General features: G+C 39.7%; 1 protein-coding gene across 1 annotated transcript in view; it reads left to right on the top strand.

Annotated features, from left to right (window-relative positions):
* IDO2 (indoleamine 2,3-dioxygenase 2) overlaps positions 1–23,783 on the top strand; it is a 72,086-nt gene that overhangs the window by 4,132 nt on the left and 44,171 nt on the right. Inside the window, exon 2 of the mRNA XM_075555746.1 lies at positions 15,448–15,543. Coding sequence (XP_075411861.1) covers positions 15,448–15,543 — 96 coding nt within the window. The remainder of the gene's footprint in view (positions 1–15,447; positions 15,544–23,783) is intronic.

Raw genomic sequence — 23,783 nt, 5'->3', positions numbered from 1 at the left:
CTATCACACATGTAGATCTATAATACTGAGGAGGAGAAATTAATATAATCCTAGTACAGCTAACTAAACAAACACTCCTAAACATAATCCTTTAAAACCCAGGTCCACTGTTATCGGCGCTAGACTTCTCCATTCATGTACACATGGCTTTAGGCCTATAAGAGGTATATCCAGCAGATCTGGCCTTTTATTAGTCATTTTGTTTTAACAGCATGACCTTTTCCAGGGGAATTTCAAAAGTGGGTTTTCTCCCTTTAGCTGAACTTGAAACCAAGCTTGTATCAGTAGTTGCACTTCCTAGGCCCCTCCCCCTGGGCATTCCTAAAGCTCCATGCTCCCATCCCATTCCACATACTAACTGATGAACATCCATGGAGGCCAGATCTGATGTCCTCTGGCTGCAGAAAGAGATTGAGAATTCAACTTGACCTGATCTGTATGTTTTCCCTAGACCCTACTTTCTAGTACCAAATTGTGTTAGACTGTGCTTTCTAGAGGGGAAAATAGTACAGGTATACTCATATATGTATAAGAAATAACTTTATCTCAAGGAAGAGGAAGCAGTCCAGTCCAACTCAAGTCCATGAGACAAATGCTAGCTGGAGCCCCTTCCAGGGTCATGCAGCTGCTTGGCAGTGAAGCAGGAAGGTGAACTTTCAGGTGGGTGGGATTATCACAGGTCAGTCAGTACAGTTCCCAAAGGTGGCAGGCCACTACCTGAGCTGGGTGCTGGATCCCGGCAAGCAGGAAGATGAAGAGGAACAAAAGAAGTGGAGCAATTATCCTCAGTGTCACCTAGAAAACAGCCATATCCCCAAGAAGGCAGCATCGCTCTGTGACTTGATTGAGAGGTTAGATTCCACCACTAACTTCACCCAGGGACAAGTTAACATAAACCCTGACTATCACACAATCTAGTCTAATGGGCTCATTAACAGAACAAAGACAGTATATTCTCAAATAGGATTATAAACTGATGTGCAGAGGGAAGGATTTAGGATACATATTTTGGAGGAGTACAATTCAATTCATAAAAAAGGGTTAGCAAATAGTCACTTGACTGGCAGGCAAAGAACAACTCTCTGTTTCAAGGCCCAGTCACACTTTGCGTTTTGAACTACAAATGCCTGAGTGTTGAGAAGACTTCTTGCCAGTTGGCCAGAGACACTTTCGGGATGCTATTAATAATTACTAGAAATATCTCTGAAGAAAGGTTAGACCAGCAATCAATAAGCAATAAGCAATAAGGTTAGACCAGCTTGACTTCTGAATGAGGACTGCTTATAAAAGTTTCAAACTTTTATATACTCCCAAACAGCCCAAAAAATTAGAGTGGAAAAATGTATAGACTATCTCTGAGACTTGCATTCATAAACCTCTCTCTCTTTTTCACTTTCTCTTTCTCTCTCACACAGAATCACACACACAATCTTTGGTCCTATCATGTTTGATGTGTTGGGGGTGGGCAGTGGCTGTTTGTAGAGAGCTTCTGTTTCGATGTACAGAAGACAAGGAAAGAAGCTTGGAAGATAAAGAGAGGTCCAGTCAATTAGAGTAGGTGACCAGAGAGGAGCAGAACTGAGAGACCCTGAATATTAAGTTCGGGGTTTTGCAATTGCACATCTGGGAAATTATAAAATAGAAGTGGCATTTGAGTATTGTTCTAGCAGAAATTAAGTGTCCAGTGAATTAGAGAAGTGCTCTTAAACTACACATTAAAGTCACATTGAAGAAGAAAATTTAAAAAGCCAACCCCTCTAGAATGGGGTTGATTTGGACTCCTGATGACCCCATAGGACAGTGTCAAGCTGTCTTTTGGAGTTTTCAATACTTTAAATCTTTAGGGGAGCAAATGGCCTTGACTGTCTCCTACTGAGTAGCTAACTGGTGGTTTTAATCACTGATCTTGCGGTTAGACGCTCATTTTGTAAACCACAATGCTTCCAAGACAAAAACAAAACAACAAAAAAAAACTGTCATTGAGTCAATTCTCATTCAAAAGGACCTTTAAAAATATCTACTGATGCCAGACCCCAGAAGAATTACTTTACGTCAGAATTTAAGCACCTGTTCAAACTAAGACACCCAAGATTTCCTGCCAAAATGTTCATGGTGATGTTGGTAACCAAACCCCTCCTAGTCCATGAGCAACCTGTGACAGTTGCTGACAAAAACATTTCATCTCTGCCTCTGATTGACCTCAGAACTTGAAAACCATAGGATGAAGAGATGACAGCGTAGGAGATTACCCGGGGTCCAGGTGAGAGATAAGGGTGTACACTTGAAGAATTGCCTGTCATTCATTTGAGAAAACCTGAGAAGGGGTGATAGTAAATTAAGTACAGTAACAATGGAAAGGAACATTTTTAAAAGTCTCACTGGACTTTTTAAGAGAAGGACTGGTTCAAATAATTAAGGCACGATTGGAGGATATTATTCTTTCTAATAATGAAACAGCTAGGAAGGAAAAAAATAAATGCATATACCCTCTCCTGTCAGACAAGCAAGAAGTAAACGAAGAGGGCCATCAAGAACAGGGGTTCTCAACCTTCCTCATGCCGTGCCCCTTTCATGCACTTTCTCATGTGGTGGTGACCACAAAACATAAAATTATTTTCATTGCTACTTCATCACTGTAATTTTGCTACTGTGATGAATTGGGCGCCCTCCGTGAAAGGGTCGCTTGACCCCCAAAGGGGTCACAACCCACAGGTTGAGAACGCTGATCAAGAAGATGAATGGGACCCATCAGTGCTTTATCTTGTGTGGTCGACAGTATCTCTGTGTCAGAAGCGACGTGGTGGTACCTAATAACAACTGCCAAATAGAAACTAAAAACTCTTAATGGGAACAAAACTGAAGTTTCTTAGAAGGAAAAGTAGAAAATCAATTGACATAATATATGAGCCTTCTTGATAATGTCTTAGAAAGAATTTAGACATTACCTTGATAAATTAACTAAACTCTAATATTTTCTATGCATTTCTGGTTATGTAAAAAGGAGTCTTGAGGCGATGCTTGTTACATAATAGAACGAGAGATGAAGAGATGTCAGATTTCATAAGAATCTGTCAATAAAACTCAGATCAATTATAAAATGTGTATGGGATGCTGGTGGCACTATTGGATTCAGGGACGGTGAACATTGGACAAAGCCAAGCGGGAAGCGACCGGGAAGGGAAAGGGAATAAGAGCAGCAACTGTCAAGAAAGTCCAAGGAAATTTAAATGATGAACTACCTTAGAGCTTTGTGACCCAGGATCTTAAGATTGGAAAGAAATTTGAGACTACCAATGGGGAGTGAGCTGATAGTGTCTACAAAAAGAATGAAAATGCAGGGCGTAGGAATAGTACCGCGGAGTAACCAACAGAGGCCTAGGAGTATAGCAATTTCCCTTGGCTGAAAAGCCCAACTGGGTTCTGCAGGTGGCTGAGGCCTCCAGCACCAGGTAGTGCTCACTAGGGGAGAAGGGACGGAGGTGGGGAGTTAAAACGGAACTGAGCCCTCTCCTGAAATCCTTTTCCAGCAGGCTGGTGAGGGTGAGGTGCCTGCCCTGGAATCCGGTACCCCCTCCCGTCCCCTGCCCCCTAGAACTTCAGTCAGTTTCAGGACACTGAAGACACTCCCCTGGGACATAGGCACCCAGGAAACAAAGTGGAGGCTCGCACCCCTGTTAAACCAGGGTGCTGGCTGGCCCGCGGCCCAGGCAGTGGGCTCCCTGCTCCCACCCGCAGCACTTGAGACCCGACCAAGATCAAGCAGCGCCGTTACTGCAGCAGTACCAGTACCAGTACTGATACCACACAGGCAAGTTCCAGCCCTCGAACTCCACCATCTTCCCGCCATGGGCCAGGTGCAGGTCACAGAGCAGCGTCCTGCAGAGTCCTGCCTGAGGCCAGAATCAGTGCTGCTTGAACCCCCAGGCCCCAGCCGCCTCCCTCCACCCGGACCCCCTACCCCATCCCATCCCATTCCCGCAGGTCAATACCCAGCCCTGCACCCTCTAGCCCACCTATGCGTAACTCAAGTTACAACTTATCATGAATGAAGGTTTGCAGCTTCGTTTTCTCACTTTATGTTTAGTGCCACAAGGAAATAAAGAGCCCAAATAACAGTCCATCCCAAAGGGACCCCCCAAGCCAGGACCTTGAGGAGGCAGCGCTCCCCCAGTCGTATTTTGAGGGCCTTCCAATCTTCCAGCGCCTTATCAGACACCATTTCCCTGGAACTATTGACATTTTTATTTGTCAATTCATCAGAAGTGCAGGACCTATTCCTTCTTCCTAGTTGTTTCTTAGTCTAGAAATTCCACCGAGGCTGGTTCACTGTGGGTGGCCCTGCTGGTATCTGATGTGCCCTGGGCATAACTTCCAACATCACAGAACACAAAAGCCACCATGACAGGGCAAACTGTCAGATAGGTGAGGTCTTTAATATATTATTGAATTAATTTTTTTGGTGTTTTTAAAAGAATTACACATTTTGTTACTAATATAAATAATGAACAAACAAAACCAGCTCTCATCTAGTCCACGCTGACTCCTGGTTATTCGTGTGTGCTAGAGTCGGGTTTTCAGTGGGTGAATTTTTTTCCGGAAAGTTGTTCTCTTCTGACCCCCAACCTTTTGGTTGTTCTCTTCAATCCCCAACCTTTAGGTAGCAGCCTAATACATCAACCATTTGGCCCACCCAGGGACTCCATTCATGAACAGTGGTGGTTAATACTTTCATTGGTTAGTGTTATATTATCATAGTTATTATTTCAAGAGTTATTCTTGCCTAGGATGAATTAGATACTTTCTTACCTTTTCTATCCATTGGAGTGTGTAATAGGTAATATAATAGTTCCTGAGGCTAAAGATATTTTAGTGATAATTTTTAAATGACATTCTCACCATGCTTATTGGTCTAGTAGGTTTTATCTTTTATGATTATATAAATGCAGATTTAATTCAGATTGTCAGATGCATTAGCAAAATGTCTTCATACACTTACCTATATTTCATAAACAATTGAGCTTTAAATTTTTCACCAAAAAGCACTATAAAATATTATTTTTTTAAATTGAATTCCTTTTATTTTCTATTGTTATCTTTTTGAGTTAATGATCAATAACTCAAATAATAACCACTCAGTAATTGCTACTTTGTACCAGCCCTGTAATGTTGGTACATGTAACCCTGGTACATTTTTCACCTAATCCTCACAGTAATATTCACCTTTTGCCAGTGATTACAAATCCCCCAGCCTTACCACAGAAATGCATCTCCTACCTGCCTAACATTTTCCATTCCCATTCTAGTTCTACTAGCTATTATATCTCACCTGGAATCTCCTGCCTTGCTTCCTTTGTTCCATTCTTGCCCTTCCCTAAAGCATTCTCTGCATGGCTGTCAGAATGAGTCTGCTTAAAATGAATACCAAATCATATCACTCTGCTTTTTAAAACCTTCCTTACACAAAGTCAAAATATTTCACGATCTCCTTGATGCATATCTACCACCTCATCATCATTTAATACATTTCTCCTTCATTTTGCTTTCTCTTTTAAAAATATAAGCATTTGATTTTATGCGAAATCATCTACTTAACATTCTTCACTGTCCGATGAGTTTAAATTCTAATACTTTCCCCCATTTTATAAAATCATTTTTATTGGGGGCTCATACAACTCTTATCACAATCCATCCATCCATCCATTCTGTCAAGCACATTTGTTGCCATCATCATTCTCAAAATATTTGCTTTCTACTTGAGCCCTCATTTTCTCCCTCCCTCCCCATTCCCTCTTCCCTCATGAACCCTTGATAATTTAAAAATTATTATTATTTTGTCATATCTTATACTGTCTGATGTATCCCTTCACCCACTTTTCTGTTGGAGGAGGTTATATGTAAATCCTTGCAATCGTTTCCCCCTTTCCACCCCAGCTCCACATCCACCCTCCCGGTACTGTAGCTCTCAGCACTGGTCCTGAAGGGATCATCTGCCCTGGATTCCCTGTGTTTCCGGTTCCTAACTGTACAACCTCTGTCTGTGTTATGTTATGCAAGATTCTAGGTGACACCAATGGGTTGCATTTGACACTTAAACAAAAGGTTGCCAGTTAAAACACAAACAGCAGCTCAGTGAAAGAAGGCTGGCGAGATCCGCTTCTTTGTAAGTTACTACCAAGAAAATACTCTGGAGTCCTTTTACTGTGTAACATGTGAGTTTCCAATAAGTTGGAATTGAATCAAGATTGTGTGTGTATGTGTTTAGCATATATAATTTAGCATAATTTGGGTTGAGGTAGAGGGTGTTATTTTATTTAGCAGAATAATAGTTAACTAACTGTACAGTCAATATAACAAATAATTTATTGTTCTACAAATTAATTTTTTAAAGTCTATTTTCTTTTAGATTTTAAATATGTTGAAAAAGAGTATCCAAAACAATGTGAAGGTTGCATGGATATTCTTTTGATATTGATCTTTCACTAGAGCGCTATCTCAACAGGCTGATCCTCAGATTATCCACTTATCTAGGGGAGTGTCTGTTTGACTTGCTATGTACAATTGATTAGAACCCAGACCTTGCAGTTACTTATTAACTTAGCGTTTCGAACAGAAGACATGCAAATGATTCCTGCTGACTAGAAAACATAACCCCCAAAGTTATGATTGTACTATTACATAGAAATTAAACAATTTTCCACTGAGCCCAGGAATTTCATTCCAACATTCTGTTTTGCAAGCCCTGTGAAACCTAAATTTATAGTATCTTTTTAAATCAACTTTAGCATCCTATTTGTTTTTTCATTGAATTAAAACATTTCTTTGACACACACCGTGATAGTGTGAATCGTATTTTTAACCTTTAAAAAGTCTACTTTATAAATGTGGAAGTCTAGAAAATTAATATAATCCAGAAAATTGCTTTTTTATAAAGGAAAAGATGCCAAGAATTCTGTTTATCCAAATCTAGGTCTTCATGTGTCTGGAATGAGAATAAAAATATCTAAAGTTTGTTTTATCTCCTCTTGTACTAACCTTCCATGCCTTACCCTGCTGCCAATCTTTATGTGTTTATTTAATAAGGTGTCTGAAAGTACACAGAATCACAGGAAGAGTGACCTGGTCACTGATCACATGTATAACCCCAGGAGACCTTTCTCCACTTTAACTTCCTCGGTTTCAAAAGGGAAATAATGAGATAATATGCCTCAGCTCATAAAATATAAAAAACAAATGCAAATGGACTAAGTTTTGAAGAGCAACAATACGACCAGAAATGTTCTTATAAAATTATGTTGGATAAGAAAGATCTTTGTAAGCATGATTTTAAGTCTAGAAGTACAAATAAAAATATGGGTTAATTTGACTACCTTGCTATGAATATACATTACACACACTACACTTACTTGAAGCACATGAAAAGAGTTCCAAGTCATTAATAATCACTAAAATGTCTATTTAATTATTAGAATAACAATTTAGTAATGGCATATGTGATATAACACCCCAAAACAAATGTACTGCCCTTCAGTGGATTCTTACTGATGTGACCCTACAGGAGGGTAAGACTGGCCCTGTGGGTTTCTGGGGTTGTAACTTCTTATGAGTAGACAGCCACATTTTTCTCTCACCTATGACATAGGTGCCATAGAGAATTTCTGGTAAAGCACATAAGAAAATGTTGAGGGTGTCACTGCTACATGGAAGGATGAGAAGTAAAGTGCTTTTACTAAATTTTGTGTCTTTTAATGTCTTTTCACCTGTTTAATCTAATTAAAAATTATATTTAAGAAGTGCATATGTGAGAATTATTTTAATAAGCTTAAAATTATTAAACAATCAAATTTTAACAAATAGTTTAATAATCATTATATTTAAAGAAACAAATTCAAAAAGATTCATAATGTTCCATGGTTCCAGAAGCACAGATGGACTAGTACTCCTATTATATTTTACTAAATATAAACTCCAATGTAAATGAACATAAACTTTCTGTAAGTAAATGAAAAAGTAGTTTTTACACAATATGAAGAATAGTGTAGTAAATCTACATTTGGACATTATTTCTAAGGATGTAATCAGACAGTTTTTGAAAAGATACAGGGACTTTAATTTTATATTTGTTAATAATAGTTAAAGTTTACCAAAAAATTAGTAATATTGACCAAACTTACTACCATCAAACCAAAGTCACTGCCAATGAGTTGGCTCAGATTCATAGCATTTCTACAGAATAGAAGGATTTCCCCTGTGGGTTTCTAAGAGTGTAATGCAATTTTTTTTAATCATTTTACTGGGGGCTCATAAACTCATCACAATCAATATATACAGCCATTGTGTCAAACACATTTGTACATCTGTTGCCATCATCAGTCTCAAAACATTTGCTTTCTGCTTGAGCATGGCTGTAATTCTTCATAGTGACCCGACTATCCTGCTATGCTATTACAAACAGAAGCATAAATATGTTACGATGGCCCCAAAAGGCAAACTGTTTAGTAAAAATCACATCAGCTGACCCTTATTCCCATACTGGGACTTTCAAAGAGCTAGTCTTGGCAATCAGAAATGCAATGAACATAATTTAATACTTTCTTCATTCTCTGCAGCAGTGTTTCCCTAAGTGGGTGATCCCATGCCTTGAGGGGCCTCTGGAGTCATCCAGGGGGACTGTAAAAGCAGATATGTGCATTTTGTTCTAGACTGCAGGAAAAAGAAATAGAAATTGCTTAGCACCTCCCTAGAAATTATACACCTTTTTCCTGAAAAGGAGGAGGCCGAAGCCAAATAAATTTTGGAACTGCCTACTCTCTAAAGGGAAAGTAAAGTCAAAAGCAAGAGTAGAATTTTAACGGTCAGGTCAACAGTTCAAAATGATCGGCCATTTTTCAGGAGAAAAACTAGGCTTTCTACTGAGTGAAGAATTACCGTCTCAGAAACCCACAGGGGCAGTTCTACTCTGCTTTAAAGGGTCACAGTGAATGAGTGAATGAGTGAGTGAGTGAGTGAGTGAGTGAGTGAGTGAGTGAGTGAGTGATTATGAAAGAGGGACAGAGAGAGAGACATCTCTGAAGAAGACCATAGAGGAGTCAATGCACTTGAATTATGGTGGGGAGGGAGAATATTGGAAGTACCCTAGACTGCTGAAAGGGCAAACTGATCTGTAATGGAACAAGGCCAAAGTACTCCTGAGAGGCGAGGATGACAAAGCTTCGTCTTACATACTCTGGACATGTTGTCCAGAGGCCAGCCAGCCTCGGGAGAAGGAACTTCTGTCTGGGAAAGCTGAAGGGCAGTAAAAAACAGGAAGGTCATCTAAGACACAGTGGCTGCATCCATGGGTTCTGACATGGGAACAATGGAGCGCAGTCATAAGTCATTCCTGGATTGTCTTGATCTAAAGGCCCCGGACCAATCTAGTAAACTTTTGACTCTCAAAAATTCACATGTCCAAATCATGTTCCGGTTTCTGTGTCTGTGGTCCCACATGTAACTATGATATATCGATCTGCCGCCAGCTTCTCCATCTACCACGCAAAAACTAGGCCCTGACCAGGGCTCTTTTTCTTCTCCTGTTCTCAGACTGGTTGACATCACTTACTCCCCTCGCTCATTTTGGGGAATCTACTTCTCTCACAATAGCAGGCCAATTGCTGAAATTCCCCATTCTTCAATGAAAACAGTTTTCAAACAGGAATTCTTGAGTTGCTGAAACCTATGGCTCACTTCCCCTTGGAACAAGTTCTTGGGGCCTGTGGGGGATTTTATTACTTCCTCAATACACTAAACTTTGAACTTTGCTTCCCAGACTTTGAACTTCTTAAGTAGAAAAGATTGGCGTATTTTAGTGACTTTCTGCTTTTTTTTTTTTTAAGGGGACAGTCTTTGATTTTCTAATGATGCGTTGACTGGTTTTTTTCAAACTTCTGTGAAATCTCTAACCTATTGACTTCTATGGGTCATTCCTTCCCTTTCTGAATTCAATCTCTATGCATGTTTTTATGATCTCTATTGGTAGTTTCAGTTCCTCAGCCTGCCTTGTAAATACTCCTCAGTGTTCCAGTCTAGGCTTGCTTCTTCTTTCCCTTCGCATAGACTCCTGAATGACCTCATATACCAATGTTATTTTTAATCACAATGTGGGGGGTTTATGATAGTTATGCTTCCCAATTATACATGTGTATTTCTGATCAGAACTCTTGTTTGTATTTCAAACTGCATATCCAACATCTGAATACACAGTGATAGTTACATTCCAAGAATATTTTAAACTCATGGTATTTGAAAATAAATGCAGTTCCTCTTAAACTCACTTTTTTTTCTCAGTTTATATTTTGGTTTCAATTTATGTAATCACTGATTCATTCTGACACCATAAACCTGGGAAACAATCTCACTTCATCTGTTTAATTCAGCAATACAATATTCACTCATGGAGGTTGTGAATTGAATAAGGAGGACCAGATCATGGAGACAAGTCAGAGAATGCCAACTGTGTGTTGTGTATATGTGTGTCTGTGTCTGTGTGTGTGTCTAAAGGTATTTACAGAGAGCAAATACTTTAAGTTTTACCAGCCATATGGTGTCTATTATAACTACTCAGTTCTTCCATTGTAGAGCAAAAGCAACCATAAGGAATAAATAAATGTGGTGTGCTTCTTCTATGTGGACTTAGTTGACAGCTCTCTCAGATCGCTGCTTGTTTGAAGAGAAGTCTTAAGACCCTCGGCCAGGTTTCCCCAAACTACGGCCCACTGAGGACGTTTATCTGGCCTGCCAGGTGTTTTTGCCCCATTTGTTTTACTTCAAAATAAGATATGTGCAGTGTGCATAGGAACTTGTTCATCATTCTTCAAAAAAATATATAGTCCGACCCTCCAACGGGTCTGAGGGACAGTGAACTGGCCCCTCTTGAACAGTGTGAGGACAGGCACTACTCTCTGAGAGTTAGCCACCAAGCTGGCTCCTTAACTACATTGTGCTACAGCACCCCCACTCCAGTGATCTTCTAAGGAGGGCAAGTAGCAAGGAGGGTGATGTCATGAGTACTAATTGCTCTAAGAATAGGGCTTTGGTTAATTGCAAGCCTAAAGTACATTCATGCGTCTATTGCTTATATAAGTCCTTAGAGATATCTATAAGTCTTTAGGGACATGTTACACAAGTCTTATATAAGGCTTTAGAAACGTCACAATTGTTATTTCAAATGTTTTTTTAAATAAATAATTTTATTGAGGGCTCTTACAGCTCTTATAACAATCCATATAACATGAATTGTATCCAGAACATTTGTACACATGTTGCCATCATCAGCTCCAAAACATTTTCATTTTAAATCATTTTACTGGGGTCTCTTGCAGCTCTTATCACAATCCATCCACCCACACATTGTGCCAAGAACATTTGTACGTATGCTGCCATCATTATTTTCACACCTTTTTTTTCTACTTGAGCCCTTGGTATCAGCTCCTCATTTTTACCCCTCCGTTCCTCACCCTCCCTCCCTCATGAACCCTTGCTAATTTATAAATTATTTATTTTTCATGTCTTACACCGACCACTGTCTTCCTTCACCCAGTTTTCTGTTGTTCGTCCCCCTGGGGGGCAGGGTGGAGCAAGTTATATGTCAATCATTGAAATCAGTTTCCCCTTTCTCCCTCCACCTTCCCCCCATCCTCCTGGCATCACTACTTTCATTATTGGTCCTGAGGGATTTATCTGTCCTGCATTCCCTGTGTTGTGAGCTCTTATATGTACCCATGTACATGCTCTGGTCTAGCCGGATTAGTAAGGTAGAATTGGGGTCAAGATAGGGGGAAAGAAGAAGCATTAAAGAACAAGAGGAAAATTGTATGTTTCATAGGTGCTATAATGCACGCTGACTGGCTCGTCTCTTCCTTGCGACCCTTCTGTGAGGGGATGTCCAGTTGTCTACAGTTGGGCTTTGGGTCTCCATACCACCCTCCCCTTCATTCACATTGATAAGATTGATTTTTGTTCTCGGTCTTTGACGCCTGATACCTCATCCCGTCGACACCTCATGATCACACAGGCTGGTGTGCTTCTTCCATGTGGGCTTTGTTGTTTCTCAGTTAGATGGCCACTTGTTTATCTTCAAAGCTTAAGACCCCAGATATTTTGATAGCTGGGCACCATCATCTTTTTTCACCACATTTGCTTATGCACCCATTTTGTCTTCAGTGATCATGTCTGGAAGGTGAGCAGCAGGAATGCTGGGTTATTAGAACAAAGTCTTCTTGCATTCAGGGAGGACTTGAGTAGAGGCCCGTCTATCTCTACCTTAATACTTAACATATAAATATGTACATACTTATCAATATGTATGTACAAACATATAAATATGTATATGCCTGTATTTAGACCTCTATAAATGTCTCTTGCCTCTTAGTTCTTTCCTCTATTTCCTTTTACTTTCCTCTTGTCCCACTATCATGTATGACCTTCATTTGGCTTTCATTAATTCCTCTTGGCTACATTACACTTGATCAAGCCCCACCAGGCATCCTACACCCTCTTCTCCATCAATTTTAGATCACTCATTGTTCCTCTGTCCCTGGGTTTGTTGGTTTTCCACCATCGTTTCCCCCCTCACCCCCTCTTCTGTGTCCCCCCTAGAACTGTTGGTCCTGGTGTTTTCTTCTCTGGATTGTTTATCCGCCTATCTTATCTAACTAAACATGCAAACATAATAATAAACACAAAACAAAACTGACAATAGTTTAAGAAAAAGAAAAGCCTATAAATATTTCCAGGTTTATTTGTTGACCTTTTTGTGTTTTCTGGCTTAGTCTGATGGGGTGCCACACCCTGCCCCCTAAGTTTATTTTTGGGATTCCTCAGGAACTTCATTGCCTTGCTCCCTTTGTTGCTCTGTTGCATGCTCTTAGTGTTTCACCCCGATGTGGGGTCAGATTGGGCACAAGTCCCACACAGCGGCTCTAATGTTGGCCCCCACGGCACTATAATCATTTTTAAGGGAACATTATAAATCATCTACTAGGACAGTGGTTCTCCACTTTCCTAATGCCATGACCCTTTAATACAGTTTCTCATGTTATGGTGATCCCCCAACCATAAAATTATTTCCATTGCTACTTCATAACTGTCATTTTGCTACTGTTATGAATCATAATGCAAATATCTGATATGCAGGATGTATTTTCATTGTTACAAATTGAACGTAATTACTGTATATACTTGAGTATAAGCCGAATTTTTCAGCACATTTTTAATGCAGTTTTTGTGGTTAAAATTAGGTGCCTTGGCTGATATTCAGGTTGACTTATACATGAGTATATATGATAAACATAATGAAAGAATAGTGAGTAATCACAAAACAATATGTAATTACATATTGTGGAATATTTATGTGTTTTCTGATGGTCTTAAGCTGACCTCTGTGAAAGGGTCATTAGACCCCTAAAGGCGTCGCGTCCCACAGGTTGAGAACCACTGTACAAGAGCAATAAGGTACTATTGATATTATCAATAATTTAGCCAATGGTATAGAATTTAGAACACTGTTGAGAAAATGAAATTATACATGTATAGGCCAGATTTTCAGACCATAATACATAAATTATTGACTTGTACAGAATAAACATCTAAATGACTGGACATTATTTTAAAAATGGGAAATAGTAATCCTGTGGGATCCAAGGATTATAGATCAAAATAGATCAAAACCAAAGGAGAGAACAATGCTAGAGCTTAAATTCTGAACACCTGATTGGCAGAAGGCTATGGATGACAGTGAGAGCCCAAAATACAATTGCAGGGTTCCCACATGGATGACTGAATCCCCTCTGACCACAGTGCAGGGCTGTGAGTGGCCTTGCCATGCTGCAGAGCATTTGCAAAGGTCAGTGTGGCAGATGCAGTTAGGTCAAAGATCAGAGTGGCAGATGCAGTTAGGTCAAAGATCAGAGTGGCAGATGCAGTTAGGTCAAAGGTCAGTGTGGCAGATGCAGTTATAGGGTAAAGGTCAGTAGTTATAGGGTAAAGGGCAGTGTGGCAGATGCAGTTAGGGTAAAATGCCTCATCATTGTACGTCGCCTTTGACCCATTTTTAAATGATATCAGTAGGCAGTAATTTCTGCTTTCTTTTCTGTTCATGTTTTTTTCTGTCATTACTTTTGTTTGTGTTTTGTGATATTTTCTGCATATAACATTCAGGATAGTAGATAGTTAGAGGCAGGAACTGGACCAATACTTACTTGGATGGATGACCAGGAGGTTGCTGGGATCTGAGGAGCTGACAGCAATGAGTATAAGAAAAAAATGTTCTGATATCGATTGTGGGGATTGCGTAACTCTTCTCCCTATCAGCGGACATTAAATTATATGATATGTGAATTATATGCCAATAAGACCATTAAAAAAAGAAAAGAAAAAATGTGTCTGAGTGACAATATAACTTTATTTACAAAAGCAGCTTTAGTTTACTGGAAAAAAATGCTGGAGTTGCTATAACATAGCCTTTGTTCTACTTGGCTACGCAGGGAGAGGAGGGCACATCAATCTATAGTGGGCACATAAATGGGGCGATTTAAGCTCCAAATCATCTTGCCTGAACTCCTCTCCACAAAAGTTAATCATGACATCACTTGAATTTTATTTTCCAAAAAGCTGTTGAACACACTCTAACTCTTCTGTATGTTCACGATCACTGCTCAAATTTAGGCCATGAATACTTTTTCAAAGGCTTCCTAATATCACTCAATATCCTAAAATTCTGCAGTCAAAATTATCTTCCTAATATTAAAATGAAGCCACGCCACCAACTTACATGAAAGGAAGCTCTTTTTACTTCACTCTTTTGATCTGAATGTTAACCTTTTAGGGCCACTGTCTACCATACTTTCTACGGCTCTTTCTATTCTAGCACATGGAACAATTTGTAGTCCCAAGAATTACACTTATCTTAGCTTATCTGTTCATTGGCCTTCCATTTATTGCCTTTCTCTTGCAATTTGCCACCAAGAAAGGGATTTTCTGATACTGGTGGAATAGTGAGCACTCTGAAAGTCATTTTCAGACTCTAAAACTCAACTCAACTCAACTCAACTCTTCTCTTCTTAATAATATGTTCCTTTATTTCCCTATAAGAGCTAACAGAATTAACTACTATCCCCTCTTTACAAATCCTTTATGATTTTCAGGCACCAGTAATTGACCATACTATACTGAATTGAGCTATGTCTGACTACATGTGTCTTCCCATCAATAGAAAGACCATGTGCTCAAGGACAAAGACTGTATTTTAGTCATCTGAAATCTGCAGAGCCTATCATGGAAAGATTGATCAATCATGGTTATAGAAATAAGTGGACTGAAATTCTGCCTAAAAACAAATCTAAAAGCAGCTACTTCCTGAAATAGATTTCCAAAGAAGTGCAAAATATTGAGGCATTTCTACTTTTAATGCAGAAAGAACTTCCAGATCATTATAAACCTTGGATGGAAATTGCCAACAAACTTCCTCACTTGATTGAGAGCCACCAACTCCGAACTCATGTAAACAAGGTATGTTTCTTTGAAAAGCTACGTGTCTATGTAGGTCACTGAAGTTCCTAGGCATCCTGGGGACACCGTTGACTATGCATTGAAATGGGAAGTGAAAGATCATGCTCTGACCTCTCCCTGGGGAACAAGATGAGCCAGACTCCTTCCACAGAGACTTGCAGCTCCAGAAATCCCCAGGGGCAGTTCGCGTCTGCCCTGCAGCGTCACTAGAAAGTGGAACCAACTTGGTGACACTAGGTTTGCTTTGGGTAAACTTCGTCGTTTATATTACGGTCCACTCGCTGTGATGAGCAGTCTGATGGGTTTTCATAACTATGTCACCTCATGTGTCCTTCGCTGCAGTATCATTCAGAATAGTCTCAATGCCTTAAAATATGCTCGTGGCCACCCACTCATCCCTTTTCTCACCCCCAATCCATGGTAACCATTCCCCCCCTTTTTTCATAGATTTGGGTGTGTTTTGTTTTTTTTCCTTCTTTAGTCCTTTCAAGATTTCTGAGCAACATAATCTGGATTCCTCTGCTACTTTTCCCAGTTTAGTGGCTCTCGTAGTTATTGCTAAATGACACTGGATCATATGCCTCCCTTTGCTGATCTCATCTCAAGGACATCCGGGTACTTTTCAATTTGGGGCAATTATAAATAAAACTGTTTTTGCATAAGTGTACAGGTTTTTATTTGGCCATTGTATTAAATCCACTTAGGTGACTCTCTGGGAGTGGCATTGTTGTTTTATGTGGTAAATCTATGCCTCATTTTATAAGAAAGCACCAGACTGTCTTTCATCTTGACTGTACTGCACACTCATTCCAGACATGAAATTTACATTACTGACGATGTTTGTGGCTCAACATCTCTTGGTATTGCCAGAATTTTGTACTGTAGCAATTCTAAAAGGGGCACAGTGGTATCTTGTGGTTTTAATGTGCAATTCCCTCATACCACAAGGTGTTAACGCATCTTCTCCTGTGCTGTTTACTATCTTTACATGTTCTTTGGTAAGATGTCTGTTCACAATGTTTTGTTTTGTGATTGTCCTATTCGTGTTCATAGTGCGGAGTTCTAAGAGCTGCAGTTTCAGTAAAAGCACTCAGGTAGACATGTGCTTTTCAAATATTTTCTCCAATATTTGGCTTGTCTTTTGATTCTCTTGACACGAACATCCACCATGAAACCGAAGAGGGCCTAGATTTCCTTCTTAAATTATATCCTAGAAGTTGAACAGTTTCGCATCTTACATTTACATCAATAATCCATTTTGAGTGCCATTTGATAGAATATATTATCTTAGTTACTTGTTTCGGCTGTAACAGGAATATCATAAGTGATCGACTTAACAAGCATATCTTCTCTTTTCACCATAAAACAGCATACCAGGTGGATTAAGAAACAAAAAATAAACCTTCTAGAAGTAAATTTGGACTAAGAATTCCTAAATAAGACATAAAACTTGAAAAATTTTTTAATGATCAACGTCAAATCCTTGAATTTGTTTACATGGTTCAAATAGTCCAGAAAGAAAGTGAAAATTCAAGCAAGGAGATTTTGGCACCAATATAACATAAAGGTATTATATATCCAGAACACATAGTCTTAAAATTCAATTAAAAAACAAATAATTGAATATAAAAATGGCAGTAGACAGGAACAGACATATTTTTATAATACAAAGTATGAATAATTAATAGAAAAGAAGCATGCTCCCCTTCATTAATAATCTTGGAACAGAAAATAACATTGTATACTCACAAAATTGAAAAGATAAAAGAGCTTAAGGTCTGACTCTTATGCAGTATGGGGTGGATGTAACATCTTTCAGAAAAATTATTTGGCATTTGTGACACTGTTAAAATTAACATCCATGCCACCCAAGAATTACATTCCCTAAATGCAAAACTCACTGGCATCAAGTCACTGCTGACTCCCAGCAACCTGATAGGACAGGGATGTGAATTTCCTAGAATGTCACTCTTTACGGGAGTAGAAATCCCTGTCTTTCTCCCATTCATTCTCTAAGGCATTTGATAAATAATTTGGAGATTTTTCAGCATGTGTATATAATGGGATGTTGAAAAAGGATACTAGTCATAGGAAATCATGCAAACCAGTCATAAAAATAACAAACTGTACCTACATTCAGCAATGTGGGTGGACATCACAGTGTCAATGATAAAGAAAATAATCACAGACTCATATATTAAACATAACTCCCTTTATATCAAGGTTTGCAACAGTAAAACTGTACAATATTTCATTTAGTTATTGAAGACATTTGAATCTTAAATTATATATAACTAGTTAGGCAATGACAACTACAAAGTTAGGAAATAGGAATGTCTTGGACAATATGGACAGACACTGGCCACATCGATGGGCTCAAACATAAGAACAATTGTGAAACAGACGCAGGACTGGGCAGCATTTTGGTCCGTTGGGGTCACTATGAGTCAGAACTGACTCGATGGCCTTCAACCCAACCACCACCGCCGCCACCCGCAGACAGCCCCTGAGGATGCAGCAGGAAAGTATAACCAGTGAGAAGAAGCACACAGAGAACTGCAACGTTGTATTTCTTAAACGAGGTGATGGAGGAATACACATGTATTTATTTATATTATTTTCACTGCTGCAAAAGTAATGTAATGCATTTGCCAATTCTACATTGCTTTACAAGCATAAATTATGGAAACCTATTACATGAATCCTGTTGTACAAGCAACACAGGACAAATCTAAGTGCCCTAGTGCAGGAAATACACGGGCTACCAGATAAAAACAAAGGAAGCACACTCCATGGAAGACAAAATAGATGAGTGGGACCTATTAAAAACAAAACACTGTGTACATCCAAAGAATTCATTACAAGAATAAAACGAGAGTCCAAGGATTAGGAAAATATATTTACGAATGACATAAAAGACAAAGAACTAATTACTAAAATCTACAGTATACTACAACCCTACAAAAAAAATGTAACAACCCATTGAGAAGGTGGGCAAAGGACCTGAACAGACGATTCACAAAGGAAGTCACTCAAAGGGCTACTAAACACACGAGGAAAGGCTCTTGTTCCCTGGCAATCCAGGAAATGCAAGTCCAAAACCACAGAATACCATCTAACACCCATAAGTGTAGCCCAATTAAAAACAAAAATCTGAGAACAACAAAAGCTGAGAGGGCGTGGAGAGACTGGAACTCTCTCATTCTCAGCTTGGGGGCTTGTAAATATGTTCAGCCACTGTGGAAAGCAATACGGTAATTTCTACAACAAATGACAATAGAAATATCATGTGACTGAGCCACGCCATTACTGGGAATATATCCCCCCCAAAATAGGAAACAGATCATGAACATATATATGACACACACCCCACCCCCACGTTCACTACAGCACAGTTCACAATAGCAAGAAGTTGGACACATCCTAAACTCCCATCAGAAGATTGGATTAAAACAAACAAATAAACACAAACTATGGTACATACCAGGGGTCCTCAAACTTTTTTAACAGGGGCCAGTTCACTGTCCCTCAGATCCATTGGAGGGCCGGATTATAGTTTTTAAAAAAATCTATGAACTAATTCCTATGCACACTGTACATATCTTATTTTGAAGTAAAAAACAAAGGGGACAAAAACACCCGGCGGGCCAGATAAAAGTCCTTGGTGGGCCACCTGTGGCCCACGGGCTGTAGTTTGAGGACACCTGGCATATACACACAATGAAATATCAAGGAGTTAAAGAAGAAAGAAAATGTTTTGAAACTTATTGTGGTATCAATTGTGTAATACAGCTTGATGTGTTGATTGATTGAACTATGGAATGTTATATCTGTAAGAGCTCCATATAGATAGATAGATAGATAGATAGATAGATAGATAGATAGATAGATAGATAGAATGAATTCTGGCAAAACTATGACTGACATTCTCAGTGACTACTATTATAAATTTATCCCTGAAAATGATGCCCATTGTTTGTAAATAGCATCCAGGCACAAAAGAATTGATTCTGTCCAAGTGAATAATTCAGTGATATAGTGTTAGCGTACTTTGGCCTAATATCCCCCTCTCAAAAGAGATTTAAAAAGTTAGTATCAGAGGCTAATCAAAGACAACATTATTTGATGATCTTTGTGCCTCATGGGGAGCTCTTTAAGACTCTCTATCATAAATTAACAAAGAAGTTTGAAAGGGAGCCAAAGTCATAGGCAAAGAAGGGATTTGGGGCTGACACTAAATCCTAGCTCCAATATAAGAAAAATGAATTCTTACATCATGGCCCTGCTTGAGACTCACCCTCAGGAAGGCAACATAGTAAATATGGGTGCTACAGCAAAGTGAGGTGTAGAAATTAGGTGGTGCCCTGGCTAGCAGATAAAACAAGCGTCCATCTAAGTGAGTGGCAGCTACATCCACATGGAAGAAGACACCAACACCAGTGACCTACGGATTTTAAATCATATAATCCGAAGCCAAAGGAAGGACTAGTGTATGAGCCTAAATTGTGAGGAATTGGTTTGCAGAAGGCTGCGGATGACTATGGGAGCACAAGATAGATTTGTGGGATCTAAATCAGTCTCTGGTGATTTCCCTCTATCCTTTATAGAGCAATGGGAAATACACGGGCTACCAATCAGAGTGCATTGAAGAGATGACCAAGATAAAAACGAGCAGAATGACTTGAGTGGTTAAAACCTCGTCAGTTCATCCCCCTCTGATGCACATTACACCTGATCTGGGTTTCAACATTTTTTGTATTTTTTTGTTTTGCTTTTTGCTTCTTCATATTGGGGTTTATCTCAGATGTGCTTTGTCACTGGGGTAACCTTTTGAATTTTGGTTATATGTTTGTCTGTTTTTCAACATATGGAACCCAGGATTGATGAACCTATAAGGATGGCAATTGGAATCAGGGTTTCTAGGTGGTACAGTGGTGGTGGTGGTGTGTGTGTGTGAGTGGGGGGTGCGCTGGGGGCTGTAAAAGGGAGCTGATGTGAAAGAGTTCAAGAAGGAAAAGAATGTTTTCAAACTGATTGCACAATTGTAGAACACTGCTTGATGTGATTGAACTATTGAATGATATGATATCTATATTAACTCCCAATAGAATGGTTTTGTGGAGAGGGGGCTTTAGGAATTGATGGCATACCCGTTGAAATATTTCAGAAAGCTGAAGAAGCATTGGAAGCACTTACTGGTCTATGCCAGGAAATTTGGAAGGCAATTACCTGTCCAGTTACCTAGAAGAGATCCATATTTTTTGCCCATCACAGAGAAATGTGACCCAACGAATACGTGAACTATAGAACAATCTATCATTGATATCACACAAATATAATTTTGCTTAAGATCATCTAACTGGTTGAAGAAACACCTGAACAGGAAACTTCCAGAAGGTCAGGGAAGAGTCAGAAGAGGACACGGAACAACGGAAATCATTGCTGATGTGGGATGGATATTGGCTCAAAGCAGGAAATACCAGAAAGATATTTATTTGTGTTTCATTGATCACACAAAGGTATTTGACTGTGTGGACCATAATTAACTGTGGATAACCTTGAGAAAAAAATTTGAATTTCAGAACACGTACATGGATCAAGAGACAGTTCTGCAAACAGAACAAGGGCATACTACATGCTTTACAATCAGGAGAGGTGTGCATCAAGGTTGACTCCTCTCCATGTGGGTATGCAGATGATACAGCCTTGTTTGCTGACAGTGAGGAAGAATTGAAGTACTTGCTGATGAAATTAAAGAATGTTCGCCTACAGCAGGGATCACAACTCAATGTAAGGAAGACCAAAAACCTTACAACTGGACTAATAAGTAACATAGGGATAAGTGGAGAAAAGTGTGAAGTTGTGAAGAATTTTGTCTTTCTTGGATCCACAATCAATGCTCATTGCAGCAATAATCAAGAGACCAAAAGATGTATTGCATTAGGTAACTACATCTCACAAGACCTCTTTATAGTGTTGAAGAGCAAGGATGTTTCTTTGAGGACTGAGGTTGAGTCTGACCCAAGCCGTGGTATTCTCCATTGCAGTATATGCATGTGAACGTTGGCAATGGATCAGCAAGACCGTAGGAGAATTGACACATTTAAATTGTGGTGCTGGAGAAGCATATGGACGGTGTTATGGACTGCTAAAAGGATACCCCAATCTGTACTGGAAGAAGTAAGATCAGGGTGCCCTTTAGCAGCAAGGATGGCAAGACTTCACCTAATTTACTTTGGACATATTGCCAGGAGAAACCAGTTCCTGGAGAAAGACATGTGAAGAGCAAAGTGGAAGGCTGGCAAAAAAAAAAAAGCAAAGCCCACAAGGATATGGAAAGACACAATGGCTTCAGCAATGGGCTCAGGCACAGGACTAGTTGTGAGGATGGGACAGGATCATGTCGTGCTTCATTGTGTTGTGCTCAGGGTCATTCTGGGTCAGAGCCTGCTTAATGGTACCAAACAAGAGCAATTCACACTTAAAGCATTAAAATGAAAGGACGAATAGCAAACTATTTCATGTTAAAATTAAATAAAGTCAAATTGTATTCAGGAAATCGATTCTTCCCACAGCTACTTGTTGCTTCATTGAAGATCCCGGCATGGAGCTGACCACTCTATAGTAGACCACATCGTGGCCGAATCCTGGCCCATCTCAGTTGATAGATAGCCTATCACAAATATATTCTTCCTGGATTCAGAGATCATCTCAAGAACAGATTTGACACACTGAACACTGATGACTGAAGACCAGACAAATTGTATTATGGAAGTCGATGGCATGGAGGCATCAGTCAGGAGAGTACATCTCGACACCAGCCTGGTGCTGATGGTGAGGCAGAGTTCAGACATGCCTCCGCCTTCCATCCGTGTTAAACTCTATTCTGACATCAATCATTTCTCTCATAGCACTCTACTACTCTGCTGTTTTAGACTTTTCATTGCAATCTTCATGAGGAACTAACAGACAGTACTTACGATTCTGGGAGTTTATTTGAGATTTTAAAAGGCTGTCTACCACAAGCTAGAACTGGTGAGGAGTCTAGTCTCTGTCTTGTACTTAGATTCTCAGCCACCTAATTTTTTGGCCTTTGCCTTATTCCATGTGCTGGGATGCCCAACTGCTGCTCTTCCGTACAGTCTTAGGGTGTCAGCGCTGGGGGTCTGCTGACCCTGCTAATTCAGACATAGAATTCCCATGCATTTTACTTGTTGCTCCTCTTTATTGATGGTCGCAAGACTCTCTCTGACTACCGTTTCTGCGATGGTGGTCTTATACACAGAGGAAGAACAAAATTGGTACCAATCCTCAAGGTAGAGTTCTTTATACCTTATTCACCCATCCCACCTGATCATTTAGTAGAAATCATAGACAAATGGATACAAAAGCCATATTTAAGCAATTTCACTTTACCACAGTATTACACTAAGACCATGATATACAAATGTGGTAACCAGCCCACATCCAGATGGGTCTTAAGGGACAGTTGTATAATTGAAGGGAATAAATAAAAAGGCACACAAAGGTTTTTAAATGCATGCCTCCTCCATGTAGACAGGCCCAGGAGAGAGCAAGAGAGAGCGAGTGTGAGAGCGAGAGCGAGAGCGAGAGAGCGAGAGAGAGAGAGAGAGAGAGAGAATGAGAATGTATTCTTTTACTAACCTATATAGTCTTGAGGCATGTAAGCCCCCACCCCCCACCCCCCAACCACAGAACCTGCATCCATAACAAGGTGCGCAGTATCTTAACCCTAGAAGTCCCTGAGCTCCTTGGGGGAGTAACCTCATACTGTTGGCGAGCGTCTCGAGGGCATGAAGAATAATAACATCCTGTCTGCTCCTACAGGTTAAGCTGCTGGGCACCGAATACTAGCCCATGCATTTATAAGAGGCGTCATTAAGGTCGGACTGAACCGGGAGGATATTGCAAGGATGATCTTTAATTAGGAGAGTGTGACTGGGACTCCTTTCCAACTCACAAACGTGAAAGCCACCCTCCACCCAGAATCCTGGTCCCCCAGAATTTTTTAATCATCAGTATAGAGAATTTGTCTGCCTCTACTCTCTTCCCAGTCCTCAGTTTCCCACTTACAAAGAAAGTAAAAGTCTATTATAAAGACAAGAAAGAAAGAAAGGACCAAACCCCAGAGCAGAAAACTTTGAAAGTCCCCTCAAGAAGACAAAGTGAGACATTACAACTTGAGGTTCGCAAACAAAATGCAAGGAGCATGTTCGACT

The sequence above is a fragment of the Tenrec ecaudatus genome, chromosome 8 (assembly GCF_050624435.1).
Source record: "Tenrec ecaudatus isolate mTenEca1 chromosome 8, mTenEca1.hap1, whole genome shotgun sequence".
Lineage (NCBI taxonomy): Eukaryota > Metazoa > Chordata > Mammalia > Afrosoricida > Tenrecidae > Tenrec > Tenrec ecaudatus.
The sequence above is the reverse complement of the archived record's forward strand: the minus strand, read 5'-3'. Positions and strand labels throughout refer to the sequence as shown.